At 41.3% G+C, this 22,280-nt stretch overlaps 1 protein-coding gene across 1 annotated transcript in view; it reads right to left on the bottom strand.

The window, feature by feature from the left end:
- The window catches only part of LOC126412844 (ubiquilin-1), a 99,471-nt gene that overhangs the window by 46,345 nt on the left and 30,846 nt on the right, over positions 1–22,280 (bottom strand). Inside the window, exon 6 of the mRNA XM_050082689.1 lies at positions 13,145–13,497. Coding sequence (XP_049938646.1) covers positions 13,145–13,497 — 353 coding nt within the window. The remainder of the gene's footprint in view (positions 1–13,144; positions 13,498–22,280) is intronic.

The following is a 22,280-nucleotide window of genomic DNA, read 5'->3' as shown; positions in this document are numbered from 1 at the left end:
ATATGACACACAAGTTTGGGTGGCAATCAATATAACAATAGTGTTTTTTGTTGTGGTGAGATCTTTTCACAAAATTTTCGTCAGTAGCTTTCTCCCCCAAATGCGAAAATTTTTGTTGACTTACAAAAACACAGGGACGAATGACCAACATAATAGAATACAAGTATGATTTTATAAGTCTGGTAAATTTCCACAAAAGAATGGAACATTTCACGTTTTGAGTCTTCATGGTTGGTAAGCTTTATTATTCCATGGATCATATAGAGAATTTCAACAATGTACAGCACACAGTTCGTTGTTGACAGCCGTCTGAATTGGTCAGTGTGTCTAAATTGATTGAAAATGGAGAGAACAGTTTCATGCTGTTATTAAACATTTTCATTTGAAGGGTTGGACTGCTGCACGAATCAGAACAGAATTGAATGAAGTTCTCATGGACTCTGCACCATCACTGAGGACCATTTACTTTTGAATTAATGAATTTAAATGAGGTCGGTCATTCAACTGTGGTCACCACAAATGAAACCGCTGACAAGATCTATGATATGGTAATGCAAGACCGCCGAATAACAACTCGTGAGATTGCTGAGACTGCAGGCATCTCAACTGAGCGAGTACATAGTGCCTTGCACAGAGAATTGGCTATGAAGAAGCTGTGAGCAAGGTGGGATTGCTCACAGTTGACCAAATGCTCATCTGGCACATTTCAACACAATGTCTGGATGTTTATTCGCAATGCACAAAATTTTTTGTGCTGATTTGTGACTGCTCATGAAACCTGGATCCATGGTTATAAACCAGAACCAAAACAACAGTCAAAACAAGGGACAAAGGCTGAGTAAAGTGCTCTGAAGAAGGCAAAGACCATTTTCTCAGCCAGTAAGGTGATGGCCACTGTTTTTTGGTATTCCAAAGGAGTAATTCTCATAGATTACGTGGAAAAAGACAGAACCATAATTGGACCTTATTATGCTTCTTCAACAGATCATTTCAAACTTGCATTGGCTGAAAAAAGACCACAGTTGGTATGCAAAAACACACTCTTTCACCAGGATAATGCAGCATCCCACACGCCAGTGATAACAATAGCATAAGTGCATGAATTGGTTCCTCATCCACCCTATTCAACCGACTTAGCCCAAAGTGACTCCTTCGAGTTTTGTAACTTGAAACTCCGGCTGGCTGGGAAGAAATTGTCATTGAATGAGGAAGTGATAGCTGCAATCAATAAGTATTTTGCAGAGTCTGACATAATCTTATTTTTGTGATGGGATGAAAAAACTGCAAGCTGGGGGACTGCTGGAACAAATCCCTCAAAGGAGACTACATTGGGAAGTAAGGTGAGTCTTTATGTAACAAACATTTTTTCCATGCTTTCTTTTTACCAGACTTATCAAACCATCCTTGTACGAGAAAACAGAGCTCACTCTGAAAGAACTATGTGTTCATTTTTCCCACATGCTATTCGAATATGGAACGACAGAGAATCTCCTGATAAGCAGTTAGGTGTGAATTCCATGTAATAGACAAAGCAGAACCAAGTAAAGAGAAACTCACTGTAATGAATGAACAAATACTTGGGGATGCTGAAAGAGACTAAACGTCAGTCATATTTCCCCTTTTTCCTTTAATAAGTGAAGCCTTAAATTTCCAGCAGAAGAAAGGATAGATTGCCAATTTGATCCTTGAAGCATCATCTGAGTGCCAGGTAAAAAGCACAGGGAAGGAAAGAAGGTAAGAAACTGCGATGAAGTAGGGCAGATGTGCTAGTCTGAAACAGCCAGAGACCTCCCGGTGTCTGGTCTGCGCCGCGAGGCCAACTTGGAAGCACAACCACAAGACAACTAGCTTCATACAAATATATGTAATCCACTCTTGAATAATATGTGAAAAACTTCATCTGCTGCTTTGACTCTGCTCTCAGCCTTTCATGTTTGCTTGCACAGTCGATGGTCACTAACTGCCATCATTTATTGTTTTTAAACATAAGATATTACGCAAGTCTGAGGCATAACCAAAAAGCATTATCGTATGTTCTAATAAACGTGGCTGGTTCACAGAGAAAAAAGTATCAGAGTGGATTAAACTTTTATCGCAATGTTGTCGCCGTGCCTTTTTAGGTATGCTGACTGCAAAGAGAAAATTAGTAGTTGCTAGAATGGACTTGACTACAATTCCAGGAGGGATGATGCCAATTCTACAGCCACTAGATGTTTTCTTAAACAAACTATTTAAGGACGAATGTAAAAATTTGTACACACAATGCCTAATAAAAGAAGACAGGCAACTAACACCTACAGGATGTGTTAAGTTTGCAAGCTTGTCTCAAGTGAATAAGTGGATTGAACAATCTTGGAAATGTGTCCTGAATAAAACTGTATATCATGCAGTTAAAAAATGCTGTGTTTCTAATGCATTTGATGGCACAGAGGACGATGCTCTCTATGAAGAGAGTAATGACACAAAATTGAGTGACTATGATCTGAGTAATAATTAAAAACAATATGTACATATTTATGATGGTTCAATAAAATTTGTTTTGTACTTTCACTTTTCATTTCTAAGTCATTTTCTTTGTAGATATGTGATTGTATCCAGCCAGTTAGTGAGACTATGCCACTATGAGTCAGAAGACATGGTGTGCATTTTTTTCATGCATGTTTGTGCGATAGTTATTTACAGCTAATTGTTCTATTATGTGTTGTAAATTTGCATTCTTGTTTGCCACATCATTGGGGTTTCTCTGTAGCACCTGATTATTTAGTCTACCATACACCTGTGTGAGCCTCTTCATCCAGAAAAAAAAGTCCCCCTTGGATGGAGAAAGAGGTTGATGTCCTTAGGAGCCTTAATACTAACATTTCACTGAGCATATAAGAAAATGTGAAAAATCCAAACTGTGCCCAGGTACGCAGTGCAGCAAGCCTCCCCTGTGACATCACCACTTGCAGCCCATCTGTGTGTAGTTTCTAATTATGGCCTCCTATACTATAGGTGGAGCACTTGTGCTGGAAATGATTCTGTGTAGACAAATTATATTGTTTAGAATGTTAAAAAGTGCTCTAATAAAGACCATGTCTAGCCTCTAACACAAACAATACAAATCACTGTCTTGAATAGGTAGATTGCTATTCACCAAATTTATATCCTTCAAAACCGGTGCGATACTATATCAAACTAAAAATGTAACTTTCTTGGATGAAAATATTACGTTTCATTGAAAGAAAAAACAACTTTGGATGACATTCATATGATATGGAAAGACTGTCGTATGACTTTAACACGAGTTGCGATATAGTCTTATGGCCTCACTTGCCTTAGTTCCACTCAGAATATTTCAATGGATATCGTAAATTCTCGCTGCTGACAGTAATAGTGACGTAACAGTTATTTTAGCTGTCCAGCAGGGTAAATTTACTTCCACGTAAATTACTACAAATAATTACTACTCCCTGAAAATTTCAAATTTCTGAAATGTGGAGCCACTATACACTTTCTCCATCATATGGTGAGCTACATTTATTTTGATTTTTAAATATGGCTTGAAATGAGGTATAAAACTGCATTATAACACTGCACAGAAAGTTAGTACAGTCAACAGAACAATAGCAAGCATTTATAATACGCAAGATCACACACTATGACATCCGACCTTCGTTGATGCAAAATATGATACAACCATCCCATCCAAACACATGCTTGAAAGGCCCAAACACATGCTTGAAAGGCATGGAAACAGGTTCAAATTTACATAAACATACATGACAAATGTATTATATAGATGTATTATGCCTCAATACTGGGAAGCAACATATAACAATGTTTGTGCATCTTTTGGTGAAAGGAAACGCATTCGCCCTGTTGCTGCTTTCACATTGACCTTCGTAAGAATGTCCTTGTCCACAGTTAAGATGTCAGGTTTCTCACGGTATACATATGAATGTACAGGCCTATAAGGATGCAGGAAGCTAATTGTAACATAATTGGTTTCTTTAATCTTCTCACTGTTTGTGGTACTGGTACTGAATTTCTCTGTCTATTGCATCATCAGCGTTTCAGATTCAACATTTGTTTCACAATCTGTATTTTCTTCCTCACTTTGGAATACCTCAGACATTTGCTCGAACTCTTTCTGCGTACGTGCTCTCTCTCCCAGTCTCCCCTTTTTCACTGGGGACTATGCAAGAGTTACCAAACTACCATTTAGTGCATCTTGAGCAACTTTTGGACTACAGATGTGTCTGACTCATCTGAGGAGCTATGCAGATTTGTGGTTTACACTTAATTCAATGTAGTTGGGTCAGACATATGCCCTTGTACCTGAGTTAATTTTTTTCTACATTATCACATATTTTGTAGTCTGTTATTATGCCACTGATCATACACCCTCCCACAGCAACCACCCACATTTGCATATTGCATAGGTTTTTCTTGTATCTATTGTGCTCATCTTCCTAGAACGGATTACAGCAATACATGATTATCTCAAACTCCACCTTTAAGGTAGCTTTGTTTAATTTCAACACACAACACCTTTTGCAGCACACACTGCCGCCCAATATTTGACAGCTTGATATTGCCCTGTCTATATTGTTACCTCCCCCCCATGAACCACGGACCTTGCCATTGGTGGGGAGGCTTGAGTGCCTCAGCGATACAGATAGCCGTACCGTAAGTGCAACCACAACGGAGGGGTATCTGTTGAGAGGCCAGACAAACGTGTGGTTCCTGAAGAGGGGCAGCAGCCTTTTCAGTAGTTGCAAGAGCAACAGTATGGATGATTGACCGATCTGGCCTTGTAACAATAACCAAAACGGCCTTGCTGTGCTGGTACTGCGAACGGCTGAAAGCAAGGGGAAACTACAGCCGTAATTTTTCCCGAGGGCATGCAGCTTTACTGTATGATTAAATGATGATGACGTCCTCTTGGGTAAAATATTGCGGAGGTAAAATAGTCCCCCATTCGGATCTCCGGGCGGGGACTACTCAAGAGGATGTCGTTATCAGGAGAAAGATTAGATTAGATTAGATTAATACTAGTTCCATGGATCATGAATACGATATTTCGTAATGATGTGGAACGAGTCGAATTTTCCAATACATGACATAATTAGGTTAATTTAACAACATACTTAAGTTAATATAACAACTTTATTTTGTTTGTGTTTTTTTGTTTTTCTTTATTTTTTTATTTTTTTAAATATTTTTGGTTTTTTTTCTTTTTTTTCCTTAATTTATATCTAAAAATTCCTCTATGGAGTAGAAGGAGTTGTCATTCAGAAATTCTTTTAATTTCTTCTTAAATACTTGTTGGTTATCTGTCAGACTTTTGATACTATTTGGTAAGTGACCAAAGACTGTAGTGCCAGTATAATTCACCCCTTTCTGTGCCAAAGTTAGATTTAATCTTGAATAGTGAAGATCGTCCTTTCTCCTAGTATTGTAGTTATGCACACTGCTATTACTTTTGAATTGGGTTTGGTTGTTAATAACAAATTTCATAAGAGAGTATATATACTGAGAAGCTACTGTGAATATCCCTAGATCCTTAAATAAATGTCTGCAGGATGATCTTGGGTGGACTCCAGCTATTATTCTGATTACACGCTTTTGTGCAATAAATACTTTATTCCTCAGTGATGAATTACCCCAAAATATGATGCCATATGAAAGCAATGAGTGAAAATAGGCGTAGTAAGCTAATTTACTAAGATGTTTATCACCAAAATTTGCAATGACCCTTATTGCATAAGTAGCTGAACTCAAACGTTTCAGCAGATCATCAATGTGTTTCTTCCAATTTAATCTCTCATCAATGGACATACCTAAAAATTTGGAATATTCTACCTTAGCTATATGCTTCTGATTAAGGTCTATATTTATTAATGGTGTCATACCATTCACTGTACGGAACTGTATGTACTGTGTCTTATCAAAATTCAGTGAGAGTCAGTTTACAAGGAACTACTTAGTAATTTTCTGAAAGACAGTATTGACAATTTCCTCAGTTAATTCTTGTTTCTCAGGTGTGATTACTATACTTGTATCATCAGCGAAGAGAACTAACTTTGCCTCTTCATGAATATAGAGTGGCAAGTCATTAATATATAATAATAACAACAAAGGACCCAAGACTGACCCTTGTGGAACCCCATTCTTGATAGTTCCCCAGTTTGAGGAATGTGCTAATCTTTGCATGTTACGAGAACTACTTATTTCAACTTTCTGCACTCTTCCAGTTAGGTACGAATTAAACCATTTGTGCACTGTCCCACTCATGCCACAATACTTGAGCTTGTCTAGCAGAATTTCATGATTTACACAATCAAAAGCCTTTGAGAGATCACAAAAAATCCCAATGGGTGGTGTTCGGTTATTCAGATCATTCAAAATTTGACTGGTGAAAGCATATATGGCATTTTCTGTTGAAAATGCCTTTCTGGAAACCAAACTGACATTTTGTTAGTACTTCATTTTTACAGATATGTGAAGCTACTCTTGAATACATTACTTTCTCAAAAATTTTGGATAAAGCTGTTAGAAGGGAGATTGGACGGTAATTGTTGACATCAGATCTATCCCCCATTTTATGCAAAGGTATAACAATAGCATATTTCAGTCTATCAGGGAAAATGTCCTGTTCCAGAGAGCTATTACACAGGTGGCTGAGAATCTTACTTATCTGTTGAGAACAAGCTTTTAGTATTTTGCTGGAAATGCCATCAATTCCATGTGAGTTTTTGCTTTTAAGCAAGTTTATTATTTTCCTAATTTCAGAGGGAGAAGTGGGTGAGATTTCAATTGTATCAAATTGCATAGGTATGGCCTCTTCCATTAACAGCCTAGCATCTTCTAATGAACACTTGGATCCTACTATATCCACAACATTTAGAAAATGATTATTAAAAATATTTTCAACTTCTGACTTTTTGTTCGTAAAGTTTTCATTCAATTTGATGGTACTACTGTCTTCCTCTGCTCTAGGTTGACCTGTTTCTCTTTTAATAATATTCCAAATTGTTTTAATTTTATTATCAGAGTTGCTGATTTCAGACATGATACACATACTCCTAGATTTTTTAATAACTTTTCTTAATATAACACAGTAGTTTTTATAATTTTTGATAGTTTCTGGGTCACTACTCTTTCTTGCTGTGAGATACAGTTCCCTTTTCCAGTTACAAGATATTTTTATACCCTTAGTAAGCCATGGTTTGTTACAAGGTTTCTTACTGGCGTTCTACGGATAGGAGCGTGGAATGTCAGATCCCTTAATTGGGCAGGTAGGTTAGAAAATTTAAAAAGGGAAATGGATAGGTTGAAGTTAGATATGGTGGGAATTAGTGAAGTTCGGTGGCAGGAGGAACAAGACTTCTGGTCAGGTGACTACAGGGTTATAAACACAAAATCAAATAGGGGTAATGCAGGAGTAGGTTTAATAATGAATAGGAAAATAGGAATGCGGGTAAGCTACTACAAACAGCATAGTGAATGCATTATTGTGGCCAAGATAGATACGAAGCCCACACCTACTACAGTAGTACAAGTTTATATGCCAACTGGCTCTGCAGATGACGAAGAAATTGAAGAAATGTATGATGAAATAAAAGAAATTATTCAGATTGTGAAGGGAGACGAAAATTTAATAGTCATGGATGACTGGAATTCGAATGTAGGAATAGGGAGAGAAGGAAACATAGTAGGTGAATATGGATTGGGGCTAAGAAATGACAGAGGAAGCCGCCTGGTAGAATTTTGCACAGAGCACAACATAATCATAACTAACACTTGGTTTAAGAATCATGAAAGAAGGTTGTATACATGGAAGAACCCTGGAGATACTAAAAGGTATCAGATAGATTATATAATGGTAAGACAGAGATTTAGGAACCAGGTTTTAAATTGTAAGACATTTCCAGGGGCAGATGTGGACTCTGACCACAATCTATTGGTTATGACCTGTAGATTAAAAATGAAGAAACTGCAAAAAGGTGGGAATTTAAGGAGATGGGACCTGGATAAACTGAAAGAACCAGAGGTTGTACAGAGTTTCAGGGAGAGCATAAGGGAACAATTGACAGGAATGGGGGAAAGAAATACAGTAGAAGAAGAATGGGTAGCTTTGAGGGATGAAGTAGCGAAGGCAGCAGAGGATCAAGTAGGTAAAAAGACGAGGGCTAGTAGAAATCCTTGGGTAACAGAAGAAATATTGAATTTAATTGATGAAAGGAGAAAATATAAAAATGCAGTAAATGAAGCAGGCAAAAAGGAATACAAACGTCTCAAAAATGAGATCGACAGGAAGTGCAAAATGGCTAAGCAGGGATGGCTAGAGGACTAATGTAAGGATGTAGAGGCCTATCTCACTAGGGGTAAGATAGATACTGCCTACAGGAAAATTAAAGAGACCTTTGGAGATAAGAGAACCACTTGTATGAACATCAAGAGCTCAGATGGAAACCCAGTTCTAAGCAAAGAAGGGAAAGCAGAAAGGTGGAAGGAGTATATAGAGGGTCTATACAAGGGCAATGTACTTCAGGACAATATTATGGAAATGGAAGAGGATGTAGATGAAGATGAAATGGGAGATATGATACTGCGTGAAGAGTTTGACAGAGCACTGAAAGACCTGAGTCGAAACAAGGCCCCCGGAGTAGACAACATTCCATTGGAACTACTGACGGCCTTGGGAGAGCCAGTCCTGACGAAACTCTACCATCTGGTGAGCAAGATGTATGAGACAGGCGAAATACCCTCAGACTGTAAGAATATAATAATTCCAATCCCAAAGAAAGCAGGTGTTGACAGATGTGAAAATTAACGAACTATCAGTTTAATAAGTCACAGCTGCAAAATACTAACACGAATTCTTTACAGACGAATGGAAAAACTAGTAGAAGCCAACCTCGGGGAAGATCAGTTTGGATTCCGTAGAAACACTGGAACACGTGATGCAATACTGACCTTACGACTTATCTTAGAAGAAAGATTAAGGAAAGGCAAACCTACGTTTCTAGAATTTGTATACTTAGAGAAAGCTTTTGACAATGTTGACTGGAATACTCTCTTTCAGATTCTAAAGGTGGCAGGGGTAAAATACAGGGAGCGAAAGGCTATTTACAATTTGTACAGAAACCAGATGGCAGTTATAAGAGTCGAGGGACATGAAAGGGAGGCAAAGGTTGGGAAGGGAGTAAGACAGGGTTGTAGCCACTCCCCGATGTTGTTCAATCTGTATATTGAGCAAGCAGTACAGGAAACAAAAGAAAAATTCGGAGTAGGTATTAAAATTCATGGAGAAGAAATAAAAACTTTGAGGTTCGCCGATGACATTGTAATTCTGTCAGAGACAGCAAAGGACTTGGAAGAGCAGTTGAATGGAATGGACAGTGTCTTGAAAGGAGGATATAAGATGAACATCAACAAAAGCAAAACAAGGATAATGGAATGTAGTCTAATTAAGTCGGGTGATGCTGAGGGAATTAGATTAGGAAATGAGGCACTTAAAGTAGTAAAGGAGTTTTGCTATTTGGGGAGCAAAATAACTGATGATGGTCGAAGTATAGAGGATATAAAATGTCGGCTGGCAATGGCAAGGAAGCGTTTCTGAAGAAGAGAAATTTGTTAACATCCAGTACTGATTTAAGTGTCAGAAAGTCATTTCTGAAAGTATTCGTATGGAGTGTAGCCATGTATGGAAGTGAAACATGGACAATTAATAGTTTGGACAAGAAGAGAATAGAAGCTTTCGAAATGTGGTGCTACAGAAGAATGCTGAAGATTAGATGGGTAGATCACATAACTAATGAGGAAGTATTGAATAGGATTGGGGAGAAGAGAAGTTTGTGGCACAACTTGACCAGAAGAAGGGATTGGTTGGTAGGACATGTTCTGAGGCATCAAGGGATCACCAATTTAGTATTGGAGGGCAGCGTGGAGGGTAAAAATCGTAGAGGGAGACCAAGAGATGAATACACTAAGCAGATTCAGAAGGATGTAAGTTGCAGTAGGTACTGGGAGATGAAAAAGCTTGCACAGGATAGAGTAGCATGGAGAGCTGCATCAAACCAGTCTCAGGACTGAAAACTACAACAACAACAACAAATTGTTACCTTCTGTACTGTTATAACACCACCTTTTTAACAATAAACATGTTTTTCAGAGCTTTGTGTCACACTGTTGGAGTCTGAATGCAATTTAGTTTGCACAATGCAACACATTGATGTAGATATTAATTTATATCTCCTAATCCCATTGTCACCCAAACTTGATTTTTTACTATGTTGTGCAGTGCAACACGAAGAAGCAAATTTATTTCTTGTGTCAATTTTGAAGGTGACTTGCTTTATTATATTCAAGGACAAGGTCACTGACTTTAACTGTGTACATTCTTCGAATATGACAAAATTGCATATCATTGAAAAGCTTGTTTCAAAATCTTTCCAAAATTGCCTGGTTCATTGTTCTACCTTTATTACACCAGAAGTTATATCTGCTTTCGTCAGTAGTGTTTATCAAATTTCCAGTACATTTTTAGAGCTTCGAGTGGCCATTACTTTTCTCTTACTTGAAATAAAACTCTGTGATTTGATATTTTCCATTCTCTTGTCATGTGCAACGAACATACCAAATTTTATATAAATTGAAGACGGTCGGGTTGAAAACTGTACTTTTCTGTGTTGATTTGACATGGAATGACCCAGTTGCTGAACAGACAAGAGGAAGGATCAGGGGAAAAGATGAAGTAGGACGGTGGAAGTCATACAACATGTGAAGTAAGGAGGGGCCAGGGAAGTACTGAGAGATGGGGAAAACAGTAGACAGGTTGTACTCAGCAGCAGTGTAAAAAGGTGCATGAATTCTCGTAATAACACGAGAGGGACGTGGCGACAGAGAAGAATGAGAGTGAGGGAAAGTGTATAGGTACAGGGCTATTACAAATGATTGAAGCCATTTCACAAATTCACTGTAGCTCCATTCATTGACATATGGTCACGACACACTACAGATACGTAGAAAAACTCATAAAGTTTTGTTCAGCTGAAGCCGCACTTCAGGTTTCTGCCGCCAGAGCGCTCGAGAGCGCAGTGAGACAAAATGGCGACAGGAGCCGAGAAAGCGTATGTCGTGCTTGAAATGCACTCGCATCAGTCAGTCATAACAGTGCAACGACACTTCAGGACGAAGTTCAACGAAGATCCACCAACTGCTAACTCCATTTGGCGATGGTATGCTCAGTTTAAAGCTTCTGGATGCTTCTGTAAGGGGAAATCAACGGGTCGGCCTGCAGTGAGCAAAGAAATGGTTGAACGCGTGCGGGCAAGTTTCACGCGTAGCCCGCGGAAGTCGACGAATGAAGCAAGCATGGAGCTAAACGTACCACAGCCAACGGTTTGGAAAATCTTACGGAAAAGGCTAAAGCAGAAGCCTTACCGCTTACAATTGCTACAAGCCCTGACACCCGATAACAAAGTCAAACGCTTTGAATTTTCGGCGCGGTTGCAACAGCTCATGGAAGAGGATGCGTTCAGTGTGAAACTTGTTTTCAGTGATGAAGCAACATTTTTTCTTAATGGTGAAGTGAACAGACACAATGTGCGAATCTGGGCGGTAGAGAATCCTCACGCATTCGTGCAGCAAATTCGCAATTCACCAAAAGTTAACGTGTTTTGTGCAATCTCACGGTTTAAAGTTTACGGCCCCTTTTTCTTCTGCGAAAAAAACGTTACAGGACACGTGTATCTGGACATGCTGGAAAATTGGCTCATGCCACAACTGGAGACCGACAGCGCTGACTTCATCTTTCAACAGGATGGTGCTCCACCGCACTTCCATTATGATGTTTGGCATTTCTTAAACAGGAGATTGGAAAACCGATGGATCGGTCGTGGTGGAAATCATGATCAGCAATTCATGTCATGGCCTCCACGCTCTCCCGACTTAACCCCATGCGATTTCTTTCTGTGGGGTTACATGAAAGATTCAGTGTTTAAACCTCCTCTACCAAGAAACGTGCCAGAACTGCGAGCTCGCATCAACAATGCTTTCGAACTCATTGATAGGGACATGCTGCGCCGAGTGTGGGAGGAACTTGATTATCGGCTTGATGTCTGCCGAATCACTAAAGGGGCACATATCAAACATTTGTGAATGCCTAAAAAAACTTTTTGAGTTTTTGCATGTGTGTGCAAAGCATTGTGAAAATATCTCAAATAATAAAGTTATTGTAGAGCTGTGAAATCGCTTCAATCATTTGTAATAACCCTGTATTGGGAAGGGGAGAATGGTTGTGAGGTGGAGAATGACAAGCCATTGGGAAGTTTTCTTGCATATGAGCAGGGGATGGGGGGGGGGGGGGGGGGGGGAGCTATTCGGAAAGAGGAGAGGAAGGTATTATGGAGCAGGAAGATGAGAGGTGGATAAAGGAGTGAAAGCAGGCAACTGTTTATCCATCATATTCATTAAACACTGCATTATAATGATCACATAGCTCACAACGGCATGACTGTTTTCACTTGTGGTCCCACCATTGTTCACACAAGATGATCTGAATTTGGTGTTCTGTGGAAAACAAATGTTCAAATGTGGTTGAAATCTTATGGGACTTAACTGCTAAGGTCATCAGTCACTAAGCTTACGCACTACTTAACCTAAATTATCCTAAGGACAAACACACAAACCCATGCCCGAGGGAGGACTTGAACCTCCACCGGGATCAGCCACACAGTCCATGACTGCAGCGCCTTAGACCGCTTGGCTAATCCTGCGCGGCTGTGGAAAATAGCCTATGTTGTTTCCTCCATAACATTAACTACAGTTAGATAAAAGACTACAAAGTTTCAACTGAGCTTCTTAAACCTACAATTTTGTCATTAGGAGACTAGGAGAAAAAGAGTTGTCAGAAATGTAATTTTGGATGCTCGTTTAGAATCTTAGACCAAGGGAGGCAGCCTAACAGTTGGTACTGAAATTAATAATGAAATTATGGCAACAGATGCATTATGAAACCCAAGATATTAGCAGTGGCAGAGGAAAATACCGACAGGATCAGTATGAGGGCAAGGGAGCTTGAGAAATGATGTGTATATATACGAAAGATGGCTAACAGATATTATTGTCAATTCCAACACACAGAATCACTTACCTGTAGTGCAGGATTTTCAGCAAACAATGGGTTTGTGTTAATGATTGCAGCAGCAGTACTTGGGTCAGCAGCAAAAGATTGCAACATTGATTGGGTATAAGGTGCAGACAGCATACTCTGTATAAGCTGAGGGTTGTCCACCATCTGCTGCATGACGCTTTGCATTGCTGGGGTGCCTAGGAGAGTAGCCGGACCAGAATCAGCTCCTGTGGCTGGTCTGTTTCCATTTCCTCCTGCTGTGGTCCCAGTAGTTCCTGTTCTAGTTCCTGTGGTTCCCGTTTCACTGCTAGGTGGTGACCATGGATTTGGCAACGGGTCTCGATTCTCCTGACCTTGCTGTGGGTTGTTTCCATCTGTAAACAATTACAAACTTCAAAATTCTGATAGCATAGTTATTGAACTTTGACATTAAATACTGTCATGCTTTATTTACTTGGTAGAACTCTTAGAAGAATAAATAAGCTCAACCACTATCTGATGACAGAGAGCGGAAAAAAGACATTAACTGTAGTATGGTTGCTACAATATTTGAACCTGAACACACACAAAAAAGCAAGATAATATGTAGCACCAATTTCATGATCATGCAATGAAAATCATACATTTTACATTTTTGTATAAAAATTGTTATTATTGTTGTCTGAGACTCATTTCACACAGCTCCATGCTATCCTATCCTGTGCAAGCCTCTTCATCTCCCAGTAACTGCTGCAACCTACATCCATCTGAATCTTCTTAGTGTATTCATCTCTTGGACTTCCTCTGTGAATTTTAACCCCACAATTCACTCCAATACTAAATTGGTGATCCTCTGATGTCTCAGAATGTGGCCACCCAACCAATCCCTTCTTGTAGTCAGATTGTGCCACCAGTTTCTTTTCTCCCCAATTCTATGCAGTGCTCCTTATTACATCTACATCTACGTGGATACTCTGCAAATGACATTTAAGTGCCTGGCAGAGGGTTCATCGAGCCACCTTCACAATTCTCTATTATTCCAATCTCGTATAGCAGGCGGAAAGAACAAATGCCTATATATTTCCGTACGAGCTCTGATTTCCCTTATTTTATCATGGTGATTATTTCTCCCTACGTAGATCAGTGTCAATAAGATATTTTCACATTCGAAGGACAAAGTTGGTGATTGGAATTTCGTGAGAAGATTCCGTCGCAATGAAAAACGCCTTTCTTTCAATGATGTCCAGCCCAAATCCTGTACCATTTCTGTGACACTCTCTCCCATATTTCGCGATAATACAAAAAGTTCTGCCCTTCTTTGAACTTTTTCGATGTGCTCTGTCAGTCCTATCTGGTAAAGATCCCACACCCCCCAGCAGCATTCTAAAAAGAGGACGGACAAGTGTAGTGTAGGCAGTCTCCTTAGTAGATCTGTTACATTTTCCAAGTGTCCTGCCAATAAAAAGCAGTCTTTCGTTAGCCTTCCACGCAGCATTTTCTGTGAGTTCCTTCCTATTTAAGTTGTTCATAATGGTAATACCCAGGTATTTAGTTGAATTTACGGCTTTTAGATTACACTGATTTATCATGTAACCGAAGTTTAGCGAATTCCTTTTAGCACTCATGTGGATTACCTCACACTTTTCGTTATTTAGGGTCAGATGCCAATTTTTGCTCCATTCAGATATCTTTTCTAAACCGTTTTGAAATTTGTTTTGATCTTCTGATGACTTTATTAGTCAGTAAACGACAGAGTAATCTACAAACAACCTAAGATGGCTGCTCAGATTGTATCCCAAATCATTTATATAGATAAGGAACAGCAAAGGGCCTATAACACTGCCTTGTGGAACACCAGAAATCACTTCTGTTTTACTCAATGACATTTCATCAATTACTATGAACTGTGACCTCTCAGACAAGAAATCACAAATCCAGTCGCATAACTGAGACAATATTCCATACGCACGCAATTTCACTACAAGCCGCTTGTGTAGTACAGTGTCAAAAGCTTTCTGGAAATCCAAAAATACGAAATCGATCTGAAATCCCTTGCCAATAGCACTCAATACTTCATGTGAATAAAGAGCTAGTTGTGTTTCAAAGGAAAGATGTTTTCTAAACCCATGTTGACTGTGTATCAATAGACAGTTTTCTTCAAGGTAATTCATAATGTTTGAACACAACATATGATCCAAAGTCCTGCTGCATATCGACATTAACAATAAGGGCCTGTAATTTAGTGGGTTACTCCTACTTCCCAGTCTTTGGGTACAGATCTTTCCTCAAGCAAATAGGTGAATATGATTATTAAGTATGGAGCTAGTGCATCAGCATACTCCGAAAGGAGCCTAATTGGTACACAGTCTGGACCAGATTAGTTACATGCTCTACCTATCTGATCAGCATTCTCCTGTAGCACAACATTTCTAAAGCTTTTATTCCCTTATTGTCTAAACTGTTTATTGATTGTGTTTCACTTCCATACATGGCTACACTCCAGACCAATACCTTCAGAAAAGACTTCATCCCACTTAAATCTATATTTGATGTTAACAAATTTCTCTTCTTCAGAAACATTTTTCTTGCCATTGGCAGTCCACATTTTGTATCCTTTCTCCTTCAGCCATCATAAATTATTTTGCTGTCCAAATAGTAAAACTCATCTACTACTTTAATCTACTGCTTTAATATTTTGTGTCCTAATCTAATTCCCTCAGCATCACCTGATTTAATTCGACTACATTCCATTGTCCATGTTTTGCTTTTGATGTCACCAGCAAACCTCAAAGATTTTATTTCTTCTCCCTGAACTTTAATTCCTACTACAAAATTTCTTTGGTTTCCTTTACTTCTTGCTCAATCTACAAATTGAATAACATCGGGGACAGGCTATACCCTGTCTCATTCCCTTCTTAGCACTGTTTCCCTTTCATGCTCCTAGACTCTCATTACTGCTAACTGGTTCCTGTAAAAGTTGTAAATAGCCTTTTGCTCCCTGTATTTTATCCCTGCTGCCTTCAGACTTTCAATGAGAGTATTCCAGTCAATATTGTCAAAAGCTTTCTCTAAGTTGACAAATGCTATAAACATAAGTTTGTCTTTCCTTAACTTGTCTTCTAACAAGGGGAGGCCGCCAATTGTGAAATTCAGATTCGATTCATACTGCGCATAATAAAAGCTCATGGCCAGAGGTGTAATGTGGCAAAGCACCAAGATGGACTTCTCAGCCGTTGTCGAGAAAATCGACAGTTAAAAGAAACCATTGCAGTGAAATACTCTCTACGATTAAATTTTTATATATATATATATATATATATATATATATATATATATATATATATATATATATATATATATATATATGCCCAAACTCTTTGTCTTTAATATGTCTGCTTGTGTCTGTATATGTGTGGATGGATATGTGTGTGTGTGCGCGCGCGAGTGTATACCCGTCCTTTTTACCCCCTAAGGTAAGTCTTTCCACTCCCGGGATTGGAATGACTCCTTCCCCTCTCCCTTAAAACCCACATCCTTTCGTCTTTCCCTCTCCTTCCTTCTTTCCTGATGAGGCAACAGTTTGTTGCGAAAGCTTGAATTTTGTGTGTATGTTTGTGTGTCTGTCGACCTGCCAGCATTTTCATTTGGTAAGTCACATCATCTTTGTTTTTTATATATATATATATATATATATATATATATATATATATATATATATATATATATATATATATATATATATATATAATGGAGGGAAACATTCCACGTAGGAAAAATATATCTAAAAACAAAGATGATGTGACTTACCAAATGAAAGTGCTGGCAGGTCGACAGACACACAAATAAACACAAACATACACACAAAATTCTAGCTTTCGCAACAAACTGTTGCCTCATCAGGAAAGAAGGAAGGAGAGGGAAAGACGAAAGGATGTGGGTTTTAAGGGAGAGGGTAAGGAGTCATTCCAATCCCGGGAGCGGAAAGACTTACCTTAGGGGGAAAAAAGGACGGGTATACACTCGCACACACACACATATCCATCCACACATATACAGACACAAGCAGACATATTTAAAGACAAAGAGTTTGGGCAGAGATGTCAGTCGAGGCAGAAGTGCAGGGGCAAAGATGTTGTTGAATGACAGGTGAGGTATGAGTGGCGGCAACTTGAAATTAGCGGAGATTGAGGCCTGGTGGATAACGGGAAGAGAGGATATATTGAAGAGCAAGTTCCCATCTCCGGAGTTCGGATAGGTTGGTGTTAGTGGGAAGTATCCAGATAACCCGGACGGTGTAACACTGTGCCAAGATGTGCTGGCCGTGCACCAAGGCATGTTTAGCCACAGGGTGATCCTCATTACCAACAAACACTGTCTGCCAGTGTCCATTCATGCGAATGGACAGTTTGTTGCTGGTCATTCCCACATAGAATGCGTCACAGTGTAGGCAGGTCAGTTGGTAGATCACGTGGGTGCTTTCACACGTGGCTCTGCCTTTGATCGTGTACACCCTCCGGGTTACAGGACTGGAGTAGGTGGTGGTGGTGGTGGTGGTGGTGGTGGTGGGAGGGTGCATGGGACAGGTTTTACACCGGGGGCGGTTACAAGGGTAGGAGCCAGAGGGTAGGGAAGGTGGTTTGGGGATTTCATAGGGATGAACTAAGAGGTTACGAAGGTTAGGTGGACGGCGGAAAGACACTCTTGGTGGAGTGGGGAGGATTTCATGAAGGGTGGATCTCATTTCAGGGCAGGATTTGAGGAAGTCGTATCCCTGCTGGAGAGCCACATTCAGAGTCTGATCCAGTCCCGGAAAGTATCCTGTCACAAGTGGGGCATTTTTGTGGTTCTTCTGTGGGAGGTTCTGGGTTTGAGAGGATGAGGAAGTGGCTCTGGTTATTTGCTTCTGTACCAGGTCGGGAGGGTAGTTGCGGGATGCGAAAGCTGTTGTCAGGTTGTTGATGTAATGCTTCAGGGATTCCGGACTGGAGCAGATTCGTTTGCCACAAAGACCTAGGCTGTAGGGAAGGGACCGTTTGATGTGGAATGGGTGGCAGCTGTCGTAATGGAGATACTGTTGCTTGTTGGTGGGTTTGATGTGGACGGACGTGTGAAGCTGCCCATTGGACAGGTGGAGGTCAACATCAAGGAAAGTGGCATGGGGTTTGGAGTAGGACCAGGTGAATCTGATGGAACCAAAGGAGTTGAGGTTGTAGAGGAAATTCTGGAGTTCTTCTTCACTGTGAGTCCAGATCATGAAGATGTCATCAATAAATCTGTACCAAACTTTGGGTTGGCAGGCCTGGGTAACCAAGAAGGCTTCCTCTAAGTGACCCATGAATAGGTTGGCGTACGAAGGGGCCATCCTGGTACCCATGGCTGTTCCCTTTAATTGTTGGTATGTCTGGCCTTCAAAAGTGAAGAAGTTGTGGGTCAGGATGAAGCTGGCTAAGGTAATGAGGAAAGAGGTTTTATGTACGGTGGCAGGTGATCGGCGTGAAAGGATGTGCTCCATCGCAGCGAGGCCCCGCATGTGCGGGATATTTGTGTATAAGGAAGTGGCATCAATGGTTACAAGGATGGTTTCTGGGGGTAACGGATTGGGTAAGGATTCCAGGCGTTCGAGAAAGTGGTTGGTGTCTTTGATGAAGGATGGGAGACTGAATGTAATGGGTTGAAGGTGTTGATCTACGTAGGCAGAGATACGTTCTGTGGGGGCTTGGTAACCAGCTACAATGGGGCGGCCGGGATGATTGGGTTTGTGAATTTTAGGAAGAAGGTAGAAGGTAGGGGTGCGAGGTGTCGGTGGGGTCAGAAGGTTGATGGAGTCAGGTGAAAGGTTTTGTAGGGGGCCTAAGGTTCTGAGGATTCCTTGGAATAAACCACCGCAATTCCACTGGAGGATGATGTGATCGGAAGGCTAGGAAGGCATGGAAATTCAATGAGGCAGTTTACGCCTCAGGGTCACCTGCTGCCACCGATTTATTTCCTGAGCAGTCGTATCCATGGTGTCTGGGGGTCTGGCGAAATCTAGGTCCTCAGCGGACGCCAGAATCTCCACCTCATCCTCAGAAGGAAAGCTTGTAGATAATAGTCGTGTGGGTGCCATCATTAGCCCCTTGGTCTTGGGGGTCTTCTTTTTGGCTTTCTCTCGCTGCTCCTTGGGTTTCTCTGGCTGGGAGGGCTTGGCTGATTCTGTCTCCAGGACTGACTATGATCATGAAGCCCTACGACCAGCTACTTTTGGGCACTTCAGCCACTAGTGGGAGTATCTTTCCCAATAGCAGAAAACTGGGAAGGGAGTGACCCAAGGGACCCCTTCCTAACGATAGGTGCCGAAGAAGACTTGCACTTCTCCGGCTGAGAAGTGGGGACTTAAGTCCCCAATGGTTGGGGGAGGGTGGGGGTTGGGGGGGGGGGGGGGGGGAGGCAGTGCTCCCGAGGTAGGTGGTGTGGGAGCAACAGGGAGGGAAGTGCCCACGGCCATCAAAGGGGCAGGTGTAATCTACCGGCTCAGAGAGCCGACCGGAACTCACGGAACGGATGGGGCTACAACTGTTCTCGTAGCGGCAGGGTAAGAGGAGGTCATAGCCACAGGATGCAGACACTCAAATTTCCTCTTAGCCTCAGTGTAGGTCAGACAGTCCAGGGTCTTGTATTCCATGATTTTCCTTTCACGCTGTAAAATCCTGCATTGCACTGTGACTTAGTACGCTCAGAGACTGCTGGTGTTTCATCACCAGCAAGTGATGACGTGGTATGCTTCATCGCGCGTCATCCACCTTGATGCCACCCACTCTGACCAGGGCCTTCCCCCCGGGCACCACCCAGCCACAGCAAAGACCATCTTGCAGGATGGCCATTGCCAGAAGTCCCGATGACCCAGGGTGACAGGCATCTACTCCTTGGCAGATGTGGGGAGTTAGTGGTGCAGGCATCAGCATAGCGATCCCTGTGTTCTCAGGGGGCTACAACCAACAGGGTACATGGCAGCCCCACCACAACAGACTGGCTACCGTGCTGGATATCAGGTGGAATCAAGTCCATGGTCATTGTCAGCGCAGAAAGCAACACTGCATAGTGCATGATGGAAAACACACCCAGGAAGGTGTCCTCACCCAAGAGATGGCGAATGAGCGGGACTGCAATGCGACAATGAGAAAGTGGGCTACAGATCTCAAGGTACGATTGACACAATGCACCATGTAAGGCGCCCTTCCCTAATTGGCTCGCTCTTCGGAAAAATTTTGAAGAATGGAGGTCAAACCCTACAGGAGACCATCACATAAAGGCCAGAACATGTGAGACTCCTTTTAGTCACCTCTTACGGCAGATAGGAATACCTTGGGCCTATTCTTACCCCCTGCGGGTCCGGAGGTACTCCGCCGTCCACCAAACCTACACAATATACTCGTCCATCCTCACACAACCCCTGCTCCCAATCCATTACCGCGTGGCTGTAATAGACCTATATGTAAAACCTGTCCCATACATCCTCCTACCACCACCTACTCCAGTCTGGTCTCTAACATCACATATCCCATCAAAAGCAGGGCTACCTGTGAAACCAGTCATGTTATTTACAAGCTGAGCTGCAACCACTGTGCTGCATTCTATGTAGGCATGAGAACCAACAAGCTATCTGTCCGGATGAATGGCCACTGACAAACTGGCCAAAAAACAAGTTGGCCACCCTGTTGCTGAACATGGTGCCAAACACGATATCCCTCATCTCAATGACTGCTTCACAGCCTATGCCATATGGATCCGTCCCACCAACACCAGCTTTTCTGAATTGCACGGGTGTGAACTTTCACCTGCAATACATCCTATGTTCTCATAACCCTCCTGGCCTCAACCTTCATTAGTCACTGTCCTCAGCCATCCAGCCCCCTCCCTGGTCCCATTCCAGCACTACACAGCCATCATTTCACGGCCAAACCCAGTCTTAATTTCCTTTTCATTTCTCTCCTTTCCGCTACTTACCCCCCCCCCCCTCCTCCCCCACCTTCTCTCCTGCCCTCCTTCTAGACTACAGAACTTCACTGTCTGCCATCCCCACCATATTATCCCTCCCCCTCCCCTCTCCAGCCTCCTCCTTACCCCCACCCAGTCGTCACTCCCATCATGCACTGGTGCTGCTGCTCACAGTGTGGTTTCAGTTGTCTAAGACTGCAAGTGTGTGTGTGTGTGTGTGTGTGTGTGTGTGTGTGTGTAAGTTGTGTTTGTGTGTGAGCGCGCCCGCGTGCGCGCGCATGTGTGTATTGCTGATGAAGGCCTTAATGGCCGAAAGCTATAATTGTGTGAATCTTTTTGTTGTATCTATCGTGACTCAGCATCTCCACTATATGGTGAGTATCAAGTTTCCTTCTCTAATATTGATACATAACCAACAGATTGCGGCCAGAATCCACATCTGCTCCTGAAAATGTCTTACAATTTAAAACCTGGTTCCTCAATTTCTGTCTTACCATTATACAATTATCTGAAACCTTGCAGTGTCTCCAGGGCTCTTCCACGTAGACAACCTTCTTTCGTGCGTCTTAAACAAGTGCTAGTTATGATTAGGTTAAGCTCTGTGTAAAATTCTACCAGGTGGCTTCCTCTTTCATTCCTTACCCCCATTCCATATTCACCTACTGAATAATTTCTTTTATCGCATCATACATTTCTTCAATCTCTTCATCATCTGCGGAGCTAGTTGGCATATAAACTTTTACAATAATGCATTCATTACGCTGTTCATAGTAGCTTATTCACATTCCTATTTTTTTATTCATTGTTAAACTAACTCCTGCATTATCCCTATTTGATTTTGTATTTATAACCCTGTATTCACCTCATCAGAAGTCTTGTTCCTCCTGCCACCGAACTTCACCAATTCCCACTATATCTAACTGTAACCTACCCATTTCCCTTTCTAAATTTTCTAACCTACCTGCCCGATTAAGGGATCTGACATTCCGCGCTCCCATCCGTAGAACTCCAGTTTGCTTTTCCTGATAACGACTTCATATGGCCACAAAATACAGCATGATACCCATATACTGGTATTCAACATCATACTAATATAGAGTTTAATGTTATACAATGCTCAAAATGTAAATGAAAAGTTACTCCAAGTAGGTACTACCCCTTTCACAGGAGATGAAATGAGCAGAAAAATATTAATAAGTTAAAA

Source organism: Schistocerca serialis, chromosome 7 (genome assembly GCF_023864345.2).
Source record: "Schistocerca serialis cubense isolate TAMUIC-IGC-003099 chromosome 7, iqSchSeri2.2, whole genome shotgun sequence".
Taxonomy (NCBI): domain Eukaryota; kingdom Metazoa; phylum Arthropoda; class Insecta; order Orthoptera; family Acrididae; genus Schistocerca; species Schistocerca serialis.
The sequence above is the reverse complement of the archived record's forward strand: the minus strand, read 5'-3'. Positions and strand labels throughout refer to the sequence as shown.